We start from the raw sequence: 15,393 nt of genomic DNA on the forward strand, positions 1-15,393 counted from the left end.
TTGTATTTAACACAAGTTTTAAGAAAATAAGTTTTAACAAAATGTTAAACCCCCAGATTCCAGTTCTCCTCCAAACAAGCTGCAGGAATTTAGGCATGTTATTTAACACCTTTAAAGCCTGAGCATTCGTCCCTATAAAACGGAAATAATGATATCTTCCCATGAGTCTGCTGTGAACCACATGGGGTAATTAAGTTGGAAGATGCCTTAAACCACGTTGGGCACTGGGCAGTAGGATGACCATCTCAGTTTGCCTGAGATTTTCCAAGTATCAACACCAACGGTCCCACATTCTGGAAAACCAGCAGAGTTGGTCACTCTTCTTGGCAGGCATTCAGTAAACAGCACATATTCTGTTTTTGCGGAGTCGGTGGGGACGCGGGGGAGAGTAGAGACAGGGTCTCACTATGTTAACCAGGCTAGTCTTACACTCCTAAGCTCAAGCAATCTTCCCACCCCAGCTTCCCAAAGTGCTGGGATTATGAGCATGAGCCACCATCCCCAGCTAAATGGAACAGATTCTAATATGAAGAACAGAAATTTACTAAAAGTAAAAATGCAACATGAAAAAAATCACACAAAATAGTTTCAACAGTGAGATAGACCACTGTCTGTGAATTATAATCCTCTCTTGTGTCGTAGGCAGAATTCTAAAATCACACCCTGGTGTGCATGCCCAGTGTAATCTCCTCCCCAGGAGTGGAAGTGAGCACGGCCTGCTCAGGGGAGTCACTTTTTAGACATGGAAAGTCAGAAAGATTTGAAGCTATGGCAGATACTCTCCTTCTGGCCTTGAAAAAGCAAACTGCATGCCGTGGAGAGGGCCACATGGCTGGAACTAGTGAGGGCCTCAGTCCTACAACCGCAAGCACCTGATTTCTGCCAACAACCTGAATGAGCTTGGAAGAAGGCCCGGAGCCTCAGAGGAGCTAGTAGTTCTGGCTGGTACCACGTTTCCCAACTTGGGAAACCTAAGCAGATGCCCCAGACAGACCGTAACAGGGCTTCAGAACTAGAGAACTGTGAAACTAGAAATGAGTAATGTTTTAAGCCACCAAGTCTGTGGTAATTTATTACATAGGAATAAAAAAAAATTTTTAAGAGTATCCATTTCAAAGGTGCAGCTATGTGTATGGGGGGGCGGGTAATGTGTACATGCCTGTATGTATATGCTCAATATATTAAGTATTTGTAAAACATAATTTCTTGCATAAAACCACTGTTTTTTAATACAAAAAGGTCAAATTCAAAAGAAGCTTCTTAATAAATTAAACTCGGTGGAAAAATGAATCTCAAAATACTCTTGGACTTATAACTAAAACTTTCATACATTGATGATGAGGTGTGAACAGTACAATCACTTTGGAAAACTGACAATTTCTATTAAACCTAAACATATGCAACACTATGATTTAGAAATTCCACCTTCTGAACGTACAGGTCCATACAAAGACATGCACACAAATGTTCATAGCAGCATTAGTCATAACAGCCAAAAACTGGAAGTAATCCAAATACCCAGGAACAGGAGAACAAAAAAATCAGGTATCTTCCTTCAGTGGAAAATTAACATCAATGAAAAAGAACAAACTAATAATATATGTTAACAGGGATGAATCTCACAGATACCAAGTTGAGTGAAAGAAGCCAGACACAGAGAGCATGTAATGAAGGATTCCATTTCCATGAAGCAGTGACAGAAGTCAGACTATGAGTTACTTCTCAGTAGGGGTGTGCTAGGATCTGAATGTTTGCATCCCCACAAAATTCAATGTTGAAACCTAATCCCCATTGTGGTGGTATCAAGAGATGGGGCCTTTGGGAGGTGATCAGGTCATGAGGGCTCTGCCCTCATAAATGGGATTCCTACCCTTATAAAATAGGCCCAAGGAAGCTCCCTTGCCCCTTCAACCATATGAGGACACAGGAACAAGGTGCCATTTATGGAGCAGAGAGCCCTCACCAGACAATGAAACTGCTGACGTTTTGATCTTGGACTTCTTAGTCTTCAAAACTGTGAGATAAAATTTCTGTTGTTTATAGATCACCCCGTCTAAGGTATTTTGTTTTAGCAGCAGGAATGGACGAAGACAGGATGTAAATCTGGGAAGGAGCACCAAGTACCTGTAACTGGTGGTGAAAATGCTCTGTATTTTGATCTTGTCAGAGCTTACATGGATGACTGCATATAAAAATAATCATTGAGAGTTAAGCTTAGCGCACTTTACTGAAGGTTTATATTACTATAATCTGAATGTTTGTGTGCCCCCAAAATTTGTATGGTGAATCTCCCTAGGAAATGGTAATAAGAGGTAGGGTCTTTATAGGAGGTGATTCGCTCATGAGAATGGAGCCTTCATGAATGGGATTAGTGGCCTCATTAAAGAGGCCTCAGAGAGATGCTCATCCTCTTTCCACCAAGAAGAAATCAAAACCCTACCATACTGGCCCCCTGATCTTGGGACTTTCAGCCTCCCAAACTGAGAGAAATAAATTTCTATTGTTTATATGCCACCCTGTCTATATTTTGTTATAGTAGCACAAATGGACTTAAGACCTATACTTCAGAAATATTCCTGTTCCTTTACAATAGCTATTCAATAACCATTTAATGACATTTAAGATGCCTGAAATAATCATGGATTCCTCATTTTAAAAATACCCAAATAAGCTAATGAAGAGTAAAACATGAATATTGTGAAGGTGTTATACAAGTGTAACTTTGCAAGAAATGATCAATCACGCTCTTTTTAAAACACAATGCCTAACACTTAAGTATTGCTCAATAAATGCTGGTTGCATGAATTTCATAAATAATCTCACGGCTTATAATTTAGAAGCCCAGGAGGAATCTATATGTACACATACACAGCTTAATAAACTCAATATTATATACCCTATACATGTGAAAAACTACTGTTCTAGTCCATTAACTACTTCTTTCACCTCCAAGTACAAAAAATACAAGCCAAGTGTTAAGCCATCACCAAAGAAACGTAAATGTTAATTGTGCAAGGTTTTCATTCTTCACAATGTCAGTTTTACATCAGGGGTGGGGGTAATTCTTTGCCATGCAGACTTGGAGCATGAGAAGTTGGTTAGGATCATCTCATTTAAGCCCCCACCCTGTGAGAAAGCGCTCTAGCATCTATACTGCTGGATGTCTGCCCACTGCCTGGACCCTTTGAGAGAGGCAGTGGCAACTCTCATGCAGGGAGAGAAGAGCAGGTGTGCCAGGAACAACTGGACCACTTGAGGTGGGGAGGGCTACTGTGAACTGTGTCCATCTCAGCATATTTTCTGCCAGAGCATAAGAGACAGAATGCATAGCATGGGAAGTCTCACTTGGCAGCAAGTCTATGAAACTGAAATGAAGGAAGTTTTAAGTCCACAAGGGGCTCAAAAACACCACTGCAAATGACCAAAACGTGAAACAAAACCACGGCTCACCTCGCTATTGTGGCCCCGGAGGTTAAAATTTATCCTTTGCGGAGTACTCCTGTCCCTGCGACAGTGGCTAGAGGTGAAAGTCACCCCAACCACTCCTCGTCCGTTGCCTGTAGCCAGCCAGCCCTCTTCATAGTAGCGCCTCCTGCACACAGGCTTCTCCTTCTCACTCTTGGGGACACGCCCCTTCCAGGACAAACACAGGATGTTGGAGTCGCTGCAAAGCACAGGCCCATGTTCCACCGCTGCATACATACTTTCTTCAATGAACTGTTTTACTTAAAAAGTAATGCTAATGCTGTGAAATTTAAACCAATTTCTTTCATTGGTATATTTATTTCATTTTTGTGGTTGGCTTGCGTTGCTTTTTTTCCCCCTTTAATTAAGACTGACCTGAATCTAATTAGAAGGTCAGTATTTATAAAGATCCACCAAATGCATAGTGAAAAAATTCCTCTATAAAAGATGATGGCAGTCTTCTAAGAAAAGGTAATGCTTAAAAAAACATGGGGTCCATTTTTATTTTCAAGTTCTCAGAGGAAGAACGTGCTGATCCTTTGGAGAAAGAGCATCGTTATTTAAGTGGTGATCAAGAAACTGTCTTCTTCTTTTTACTCCACTTGGTTATTCTCATTCAGCCTGAGATTCCAGTTTAGTGTAATATGATTCCAGAGACAAAGAGTTGCAAATACATAGATTTCAAGTAACTTAAGGCTTTAAGAATCCCTCTAGCTCAAATTTTTCTCTTCAAAGTTCGGATGCATGGACAGAATACACAGGATCATCTTCCTTCTGAAGTCACCCTCTAGCATGTTTTCTGAACTAGACAAATTTCTGCTGCTAAAGCTGAAAAAGATTGCATAAAGGGAAAAAAAGGCACACAAACCGTGCAAAACAGACCAGAGTTTGTGCAGACAACAGTCCAAATTTTAGGAAGAAAAACAGACTCTCTCCCCGTTGTTTCAGAACCAGAAACTTTCTACCTCAAAGCTTGGCCCTGTGTCCCCAGGGAACGCAGGGCTCCATCGGACTGCTCCTCCACCAGCCAGCACACCCCTCAGTGCCATAGAGGCTGAAAGAAGGCCCCTTCACCCAAGAAGCAGAACGTTCCGGCACTCTTACAGTGGTACCAGTGTTTGCCTTGGATGAGTCTTAGATTCTCTTGCTGAAAAAACAGAGCCACACTGAAAGATTTTCTTTTGCTAGTCTCCCTTCTCAGTCCCCTAGTTAGCACCCCGCTTTTCTGTTTCTAAAGATCTTTTTCCATCTTGATGAAAAAAGCTAATCTTAGATAAGTCCATCAGGTCATCTTCTCATATGCAAGTCTTCTTGGACTTGACAGAGAAGATAATCCCTTAAAACAAAAGCAGAAACCAGAGTCAGATTCCCCCAACTGTTTCCCTAGAGAGTGATGGTGTTTTGCTGATGGGTGCTTTCCTTTTCACATTCAGAAACTGTCTCCAAATATCACACCACTAGTCCAAGGAAAAGAAAGCTTTGCTTGAATTTTCCTTGGTATTTATTTCATAATTATTGGTTTCAATTGCTATTTTACAATATTGTCCTATAGATGCAGGAAAAAAGGGGAAAACAATAAATTAAAATTTCTCAAATACAGTTAATTAAAATAGGTAAAGGAATCAGTTCATTATTCAAACTTGTCCCATCACACTCAGCTTTCCTCTAGCCATAACCACAGCAGGAGTTACTTTTCAGTCCAGAATTTTAATCCATCCAAATCACTAAACCCACTGAAAAATAAAGTGCAACAAGCACTGTGTGAGCCACTGCAGTGTTTGAAATCATGCTTCTTCCTTGGTCACCTCCTCACTTAGTTCCTTCTTTAAGCTGGAGAGGTATTTTTGTGGCTTAATCTGTGCAAATTTTTTTTCTTCTTTTTGCAGACTTTCTTACCCGTGCAGACCATATGGAAAATTGGCCATTAGTGATGTATTTTCCTCCCCAGGCTCCTGAGCCCAGTGGTGTCAAGTTGCTCCATCTGATTCTTAAATTAATTTTAATCAGTTGTAAAACTCTCAAGTGTGCACAAGAATGAGCCTGTCTTCCTGTGTGAATGTGTAAGTACAGAAAGAAGGTTTTAAATGCACATAGACACACACTCTTCAACTGGCATACGAAGCGTCTGTTTTCCCAGTCATTTCAGGAACCATCAGATTATTCATGGCTGGAAGGCCCTGGAGTCTTACAAATCTGTTAAAAAAAAAAAAAAAGATATAAAAAAACTTTAAAACACTGAAAAATAAAATTTTAAGAATAACTGCTGAAACTGAAATGAGAGACCCATCTTTACACTTACATCAAATGGAGCTACTAACTGCACTGAATAGTAAAATCCAATAGTCAAAGGATACACCTCACCTACTTCAAGACAACACACAACATATGAGAGTTCTGACTGCCATGAATTGTTGTATTAAATGTGTCAGTAGCTGGGCATATCTGAATGAAATCATTACTGCCATTCTTCCACACTGAACTGTCCTTTCTAAAACTCTGAACCCTGAATGTGAGACCTCCAGAGACCATGGTCAATGTTTAAGCAGGCATCCTCAAAAAGGAGACTGAAATGACTCAGGCAAGTTATCTGGATTGATTTTTTCACTATTAATAAAAGATATTCCCTCAAGACACAAAGCAAAGTAAGAGCCTTTAAAATTCATCCATCCCTGATGTCTGGCAGGTCTCAGAGCAAAGCACAGCTGTTTTCTAAGCTTTTAAGTAGTCTACCAGCAATGAAGTTCTAGAGGATCTATCTCTAGCAAATCCATTCCATCTTTGTCCTACTGCCTAAAGTCCAAGCCGCATCACATCCTCTACAAACACTAGAACATTCTGTCCCTAACTTCCTCATCCCACCCTCCTTCCAAAAGGCAGTGACCTTTCTGAAATTTAGCAGTGACCCTCTCAGTCCCCTGGAGCTAGCTGAAGCAGCCCAGCCCCACCCCCAAAGGACCTGGACACTGCAGGGCTAGGGAGGGCCCAGGTGTCTGCATTTCCAACAAGGTCCCAAGAGATGCTAATGCTGCTGGTCAGAGAACCAGGCTTTGAGAACTACTGGCCTATAGCATCAAGTCCCAGCAAAAGAACCTATTTTTTAATTATAATACTAATACACAATTTGCCTTCTTCTCTGTGTTCACATTTATATCCATGGTGCAAAGGCAACAGTGGGTCAAACTGCAAGCTCTTTAACACTAATCAAGGTAGAGGTACCAATTGTACCAGTAGTCATAGATTAAAAAAAAAAAAAAAAAGGCCCACTTCACTTAAGAAGTTTCTTGATACAGCAGTCAAAATTATTAATTTTATTAAATATCAGCCCTTGAGTACATGGTTTTTAATACCCTTGTGCCCCAAAATAGTAAGTACACAAAGTACTTCTGTGGACTACTGAAGCACCATGGTAATCCCAGGAAAAAGCATATGTTACACAATTTAAGTTGAAAAATGAACTGCTTGCTCTTTTCATGGAATACCATGTGACACAGTTTGAATGTTTGGCTCCTCCGAATCTCATGTTGAAATGTAACCCCTAATGTTAGAGGTGGGGCCTAGTGGGAGGTGTTTGAATCATAGGGGCAGCCCCTCATGAATGTCTTGCTGTCTTCTGATAGTGAGTGAACTCTCACGATTTCTGGTTGTTTAAAAGAGTGTAGCACCAGATGTTCGAGACCGGCCTGGCCAAAATGGTGAAACCCCATCTCTACTAAAAACAAAAATTAGCCATGCGTGGTGGCAGGCACCTTTAATCCCAGCTACTTAGGAGGCTGAAGCAGGAGAATCACTTGAAACTGGAAGGTGGAGTTTGCTGTGAGCTGAGATCGCACCACTGCACTCCAGCCTAGGTGAAAGAGCGAAATTCCGTCTCAAAAGAAAAAAAAAAAAAAAAAAGAGGGTAGCACCTCCCGCCTCTCTTGCTGCTCCTCCTCTAGCCATGTGACACACTAGTTCCTCATCACCTTCTGCCACGTTTGTAAGCTTCCTGAGGCCTCATCAGAATCTGCTTCTGGTGAGGTCTCAGGAAGCTTACAAATGTGGCAGAAGGTGATGGATAATTTATTAAGAAATAAATTATAAATATCCATTTATTTAAAAAGAAGTAAATTATCTGTGGCAGACTGGATAATTTATGAAGAAAATAGTTTTAATTGACTCACGGCTCTGCAGGCTTTACAGAGCCGTGAGTCAATTAAAACTATTTTCTTCATAAATTATCCAGTCTCAGGTATTCCTTATAGTAATGCAAATGGGCTAATACACCAAGTTTACTAAAAAGAATGAATGACAATTATGGTTGTTCCAGCTTGGATACTGGCAGACATTTTCTTGAACATGAATAAAGTAAGGCTCCCACTTTAAGGAAAACAACTGACAGAATTTGTTGTCGAAAATAAAAACTGAGCTTTCAAGTTAAATGTAGATAAACCAGCACCTGTCAATATGAGCTTGCTACCTCCCTATATAACTGGGGGTGATGTTAATCAATGTGAATTTTTTATTTTTTATCTTATATTTCATTGTCTATCAATATTTGGAAGACTCACATACTTGGTAAACCAATATTTTCCAAATGACCAATGAAGATGATAGAAATTATACTTGAGTAAAAGATCCATTCAAGGTGCATGACTTTGGGAGGCCAAGGTGGGCGGGGATCACCTGAGGTCAGGAGTTCGAGACCAGTCTGGCCAACATGGTGAAACCCCATCTGTACTAAAAACACAAAATGGGCTTGGTGGCGGGTGCCTGCAGTCCCAGCTACTCGGGAGGCTGAGGCAGAAGAATCAACTGAACCCAGGAGGCAGAGGGTGCAGTAAGCCAAGATCGCACCACTGCACTCCAGACTGGGTGACAGTGAGACTCCATCTCAAATAAAAAAAAAAAGGTGCAAGGAAAACAAATGAATTTTAACGTAACCAAGGACAAAACATTCACTGATATATTTCATTCAAATTCTTACTGCAACTAACCTTAGAGAAACTACCACTTGTTGACTTTTGGTGTGGTTATCAAAGAAAAATATCCATGATTATCTGAAGACTATTAAAATACTCCTTTCTTTTCCAATTATTTATGTGTGTGAGGCTGAATTTTCTTCATATACTTCAACAAAACAACATATTGCAACAGATTAAATGTAGAAGCAAATATGAGAACCTAGTCATCTTAAAGTAAGCCAGACATTAGATACTGCTGCCAAAATATAAAACAAAACACTATTATTAAATGTTTTAGAAAAGGCAGGTGTTTTCATAAAAATATACAACTTCTAACATTTAATGGGTTTATATTTTTTTTAATAACTTAGGGAATATTTTTAATTTATCAGTTTTATTTTTTTGAGACACAGTGGTGCAATCATAGCTCACTGCAGCCTCGACTTCCTAGGCTCAAAAAAATCCTCCCACCTCAGCCTCCTGCTTAGCTGGGACAACAGGCGCACACCACCACATCTAGTTAACTTTTGTATTGTGTGTAGAGACAGGGTTTCTCCATGTTAGCCAGGGTGGTCTCGAACTCCAAGGCTCAAGTGACCCACCCCTGCTTGGCCTCCGGAAGTGCTGGGATTACAGGTGTCAGCCACTGCACCGGGCCAATTTTAATTTCCAATATGGTAAACAGCAATAGATAACCACAAAAACAAAAGTTCCTTTGGAACTTCAATAATTTTTATGAATATAAAGGAGCCCTGAAACCAAGAAGTTCAAAAATCACAGACATATACTAACTCCCTAAAATGTAAATCTATCTATCTTTCCTTCTTTCTTTATTTTGATACGGGCTCTCACTCTCACACAGGTTGAAGTGCAGTGGCGCAATCTCGGCTTACTACAACCTCCGCTGAACCAGGCTCCAGCAATCCTTCCACCTCGGCCTCTTGAGTAGCTGGGACTATAGGCGCACACCACCGTGCCCGGGTAACTTTTTGTATTTTTTGTAGAGACAGGGTTTCCCAGTGTTGTCCAGGTTAGTCTCGAAAACTCCCGGGCTCAAGTGATCTGCCCACCTCAGCCTCCCAAAGTACTGGGATTAAAGGCATGAACTACTGTGCCCAGCCAAATGTAAATCTTAAATAACTATTTATATTAAGGTACATAGGATAAATTTCCACAGTAAAAGCATGGTGTTTCATTTTATATATACTGTTAAGGTTTTAAACCAAACTTTAAAAATATCTTTAGAATCATAAAACGCCATATATGCTAGACAAATATGGCAGTTTCTTTTTAAAACATGCCACTTTATTATGACTCAAAATGCATAATGGATATAAAAACCTAACAACAACAAAAAAAACAATCATAGCATCCGAACTACTGAAAGGCTGGTGCCAATTTGATCAATACCATTAACAAAAATGAGTGGTGTCAAGACATTTCACTTTCCTTCTTTCTGCCTTATTTTCTCTAAAGATGAGAAAATGGGAATGGTAACTAAATTGATTTAAGTTTCCAAGGAATGATAAGAATATTATTAAATCAACACTAGTAAGGGGGGTTGGTAAAAGATTAAAAAGCAACTATCAAATTGAAAGCAGAAACTTGAACAGATATTTGTATGCCAGTCTTCACAGCAGCATGATTCACAGTAGCCAAAAGGTGAAGCCAATATAAATGAATTTTTTGTTTTTTTTTAAGACAGGGTTATCTGTCACTTAGGCTGGTGTGCAGTAACATGATCACAACTCACTGCAGCCTTGAACTCCTAGGCTCAAGGTATACTCCCAAGGTGCTGGAACTACAGGTACATGCCACCAGGCTCAGCTAATTTTTTTTTTAATTTTTGGTACAGACAGGGTCTTACCATGTATTACCCAGGCTGGTCTCGAACTCCTGAGCTCAAGCAATCCTCCCAGCTCAGCCTCCCAATGGACTGGAATTGCAGGTATAAGCCACCACACCTGGCAACAATCCAGATGCCCACCAATGAACATGTAAACAAAATGTGGTATGTGTATGTGTACACACACACACACACACACACACACAAACAATGAAATATTATTCAGTCTTAAAAAGGAGAGTAATTCTGATACATGCTACCAAATGGATGAACTCTGAGAACATTATGAAACAAGCCAGTTACAAAAAGACAAATACGGTATGACTCCAGTGATATGAAGGACCAAGAGTAGATAGATAGTAGTAGGATTCATAGAAACAGTAAGTAAAAGGGTGTGTGCCAGGGGCTGAGGAGAGGGGAAATGAAGCATTAGTGTTTAATGGGCATAGAGTTTCAGTTTTGTAGGATGAAAAGAGTTCTGGAGGCAAATGATAGTAAAAAAAAAAAAAAAAAAAAGTGAATGTACTTTAATGCCACTGAATTGTACACTTTAAAAAAATGGTAAAAATGGGCTGGGCACAGTGGCTCCCACCCATGATCCCAACACATTGGGAGGCTGAGGCGGGAGGATGGCTTGAACCTAGGAGTTTGAGACCAGCCTGGACAATACAGCAAGACCCCATCTTTACAAAAAATAAAAAAAATTAGCCAGACATGAAGGTGCACACCTGTAGTCCCAACTACTTGCAAGGCTGAGGTGGGAAGACTGCTTGAGTCCAGGAACTCAAGGCTGCAGTGACCTATAATCACACCCTGTATTTCAGTCTGGGTGACAGAGTGAGACTCCATCTCCAAAAACAAGAAAAAAAAAAGGTAAAACTGGTAAATTTAATGGCATGTATATCTCCCCTCAATTTTAAAAATGAGATAAGTTGGTTAAAAAGCAACTATTCATATAAAGTCTTTCAATAACAGATTGAAAGTAAATACAACTCAGCTTGTCATTATGTTTTTTACCCTGAACACTGTAACAAAGGCCCAAGGGCGATCCTGGGTGTTTTCACTAAGAATAAATAATGCTGGCCAGGCGTGGTGTCTCACGCCTGTAATCTCAGCACTTTGGGAGGCCCAGATGGGCAGATCACGAGGTCCAGAGTTTGAGACCAGCCTGGCCAATATGGTGCAACCCTGTCTCTACTAAAAATACAAAAATTAGCTGGGTGTGGTTGCACAAGCCCATAATCCCAGTTGCTCAGGAGGCTGAGGCAGGAGAATTGCTTGAACGTAGGAGGCAGAGGTTGCAGTAAGCTGAGATCATGCCACTGTGCTCCAGCCTGGCAACAGAACAAGACTCAATCTCAAAAAAACAAAAATGAATAAACAATGCTGACCTCCACAGACTGGCCCAAACCTGTTTCTAATAATTACAGCTTATTTGCAGAACATTCCTGTAAATCAGTATAAAATCCACTCCTACTTTTAGTATATTACAATCTTAAACCAAAGAATACAAGTGTCTAGTTGAATGAATGACCTGCTAGGGTTCTAGATGCCAGTAATGGAACACATAAGATGCTTCCCACTCTAGGTTCCATATGATCCAGTTAATGCAAAGGAGGAACCCCAAAACTTGCTTCAAAAGTTCAATTTAGGGACAGGATGGTGTAGCAGGTATGTTAGACACCCATGGATTAATCAACCACTAAATCTTCATTAAACAGCTATTAATACTATTAATATTATACACAAGGCCCCTGTGCTGTGTTCTCTCCTCTTGACCGCAATTAAATATTCTACTTTCTAACTTCAGTTATTTTCACTACAGTTTATTTTGTGTTATCTGATTCCTACTTTCTACCGACACAGATAAAATTTACTATTGGGACTAGAGAGATTTAAAAAAAGCATTTTGGTTTGTTTTTTAAAATCATTTGAAATAATGTTAGAGATTGGAGATGCAATAGGGAAGATATTTTCCACTTACACAATTTTCACAGAAACATAATCATTAAAAGTTGTAATGAAGCAGGAGTGGCGAGACACAAACCTCTCGACCAGCCAGGAACTATGAGGAACAAAAAGCCACTTCCTTCCTCAGTTCAGTGTTCAAGAGGTTTGTGTCTTGCCTTTCCTGCTTCAGTAAGAACGCAACCACTCTGGAAAATAGTTTGGTGCTGGCTGGGCACAGTGGCTCCTGCCTGTAATTTCAGCACTTTGGGAGGCCGAGGTAGGCGAATCACCTGAGGTCGGGAGTTTGAGACCAGCCCGACCAACATAGAGAAACCCTGTCTCTATTAAAAATACAAAATTAGCTGGGTGTCATGGTGTACACCTGTAATCCCAACTACTCAGGAGGCTGAGGCAAGAGAATCACTTGAACACGGGAGGCAGAAGTTGCAGCAAGTCGAGATGGCGCCATCGCACTCCAGCCTAGGCAAGAGCGAAACTCCATCTCAAAAATAAATAAATAAATAAAATAGTCTGGTATTACTGGTATTACTGAAGATGTGAATACCCTGCAAACAGCATTCCCACTTCTGAGTGTGTGCACCAGACACATTCCCTGTAAGTGCTCAAGAAGAGATAGATACAAGGTGTTCACATACAAAGAATTCACAGCAGTGGGTTTATGCCAGCTCCGAACTGAAAACAACACAATGGGTCAAACATGGTGTATTTAAAGAACAGAATTCTATATAACAATGTAAATGAACACTACACAGAACAAAATGAGTGAATTTCATAAACACAATATTGAGCAAAAGAATCTTATGGACTAGGTGTGGTGGTTTACACCTGTAATTCCACCAGGTGTGGTGGCTCACACCTGCAATCCCCGCACTTTGGGAGGCTGAGGCAGGAGGGATCGCTTGAGCCCAGGAGTTTGAGACTAGCTTGGGCAACACAGAGATCCCATATCTCTAAAATGAAAAGTAAAAATATTAGCTGAGCATGGCGACATGCAGCTGTAGTCCCAACTACTAGGAGGCTGAGGTGGGAGGATCACTGGAGCCTAGTAGATTGAGGCTTACCACTGCACGCCATCCTGGGTAGCAGAGTGAGATCCTGAAGAAGAAAAGAAAAAGCAAGAAAAGAAAGGGGAAGGGAAGGGGAAGGGGAAGGAAAATGGGGGAGGGGAAGGGAAAAGGGGAAAGAGAAAGGGGAAGAGCAAAGGGGAAAGGGGAAAGAGGAAGGGGAAGGGGAAAGGGGAAAAAGGAAGAGGAAAGGGAAGGGGAGAAGGGGGAAGGGAGAAGGGGAAAGGGGAAAGGGCAAAGGGAAGGGAGAAGAGAAAGGAGAAAAAGGAAGGTGGAAGGGAAAGGGGAAAAAGGAAGGAGAAGGGGAAAGGGGAAAAGCAAAGGGGAAGGGGGAAAGGGAAGGAAAAGGGGAAAGGGGAAGCAGAAGGAGAAAGGGGGAAGGGGAAAGGGGAAAAGGGAAGGGGAAGGAGAAGGGGAAAGGGAAAAGGAGAAGGGGAAAGAGGAAAGGGAAATGGGGAAGGGAGAGGGGGAAGAGAGAGAAGGAATGGGAAGAGGAAAGGGGAAGGGGGAAACAAAAAAGGGAAGGGGAAGGAGGAATGGGGAAAGGGGAGGGGAAGGGGAAGGGGGAAAAGGGAGGGGAAGCTGAAGGAGGAATGGGGAAGGGGGAAGGGGAAGGAGGAATAGGGAAGGGGGAAGGGGAAGGAGGAATGGGAAAGGGGAAGGAGGAATGGGGAAAGGGAAGGAGGAATGGGGAAAGGGAAGGGGAAAGAGGAATGGGGAAGGAGGAAGGGGAAGGAGGAATGGGGAAGGGGAAAGGGAAAGGGGAAGGAGGAATGGGGAAAGAGAAGGAAAGGGGAAGGAGGAATGGGGAATGGGAAAGGAGAAGAGGAAGGAGGAATGGGGAAGGGAAAGGAGGAAGGGGGAAGGGAAAGGAGGAATGGGGAAGGAGGAATGGGGATGGGAAAGGAGGAATGGGGAAGGGGAAAGGGAAAGGGGAAGGAGGAATGGGGAAGGGAAAGGAGGAAGGGGGATGGGGAAGGAGGAATGGGGAAGGGAAAGGAGGAAGGGGGAAGGGGAAGGAGGAATGGGGAAGGAGGAATGGGGATGGAAAAGGAGGAATGGGGAAGGGGAAAGGGAAAGGGGAAGGAGGAATGGGGAAAGAGAAGGAAAGGGGAAGGAGGAATGGGAAAGGGGAAAGGGGAAGGGGAAGGAGGAATGGGGAAGGGGAAAAGGAAAGGGGAAGGGGAAGGAAGCAGGAATGGGGAAGGGAGAAGGAAGAAGGGGAAGGGAAAGGGGACGAGGTGGAGAGACAGGGGAGGGGAGGGGAGGAAAAAAGGGAACAGGAAGGAAAAAGACCCCCATCTTTATGAAAAATAAAAACATTAGCCAGACATAAGGGTACACACCTGCAGTCCCAGCTACTTGAAAGGCTGAGGTAGGAGGATTGCTTGAGCCTGGGAACTTGGGACTGCAGTGAGCCATGAGGGAAAGGGAGGAGAAAAAGGAATGGAAAGAGAAAGGAAAAGCCAAAGGGAAAGAAAAGAAAGGAGAAAGTAAGAAAAGGAAAGAAAAGGAAAAAGAAAAAAGTAAGGAAAAGGAAGGGGAAGGAAAGCTCTTATGAAAGAATACCTATAATATGAATCAATTATATCAAGTTCAAAAACAAGCCAAAATAATTTTATCAGTTAATAGTAAATACACTGGTAGTACGACTAAAAATTAAAAAGAAAAATATTACTAAAAACAGTGCAATGGCTACTTGGGGGGTAGTTACTGTGAGCTGGGAGAGGCACACATAGGTGTGTTGCTGGTGTGCTGGACATATTTCATGTCTTTACCTGGGTGGTAGTTATGGGGTGTTCACTTTATTCTTTATTAGATACATCCTAACATATCCTTCTATATGTATATCTCACAGCAAATGAGTTTTTTTAATTTGAGAATTTTTTAACTTGAGAAACCTCTTATAAACAGGTTTAACAAGCTGTGAACTACATTAGCCATCAGTCCTCTGGGATTTTTAGAAAACTTAACTTAGTAAGGAAGTTTTTTTAAATTATCATATCCATCCTTAAGGACTACTCTCCCAATCTAGAAAATCCCAATAAAGCATAAAGATGCTATTTTAGTTCTCAAGCTAAGGTGTCTACAAAGAAAATGCACATTA

At 41.4% G+C, this 15,393-nt stretch overlaps 1 protein-coding gene across 6 annotated transcripts in view; it reads right to left on the bottom strand.

Moving 5' to 3' along the window:
* TULP4 (TUB like protein 4) overlaps positions 1-15,393 on the bottom strand; it is a 294,657-nt gene that overhangs the window by 221,388 nt on the left and 57,876 nt on the right. For all 6 annotated transcript variants that reach the window (XM_064360504.1, XM_064360501.1, XM_064360503.1 and 3 more), the window contains one exon: positions 3,451-5,658. In XM_064360504.1, coding sequence (XP_064216574.1) covers positions 3,451-3,702 — 252 coding nt within the window. In that variant the 5' untranslated portion in view covers positions 3,703-5,658. The remainder of the gene's footprint in view (positions 1-3,450; positions 5,659-15,393) is intronic.

The sequence above is a fragment of the Aotus nancymaae genome, unplaced genomic scaffold (genome assembly GCF_030222135.1).
Source record: "Aotus nancymaae isolate 86718 unplaced genomic scaffold, 86718_ANA_hifiasm-v0.15.2.pri h1tg000040l, whole genome shotgun sequence".
Classification (NCBI taxonomy): domain Eukaryota; kingdom Metazoa; phylum Chordata; class Mammalia; order Primates; family Aotidae; genus Aotus; species Aotus nancymaae.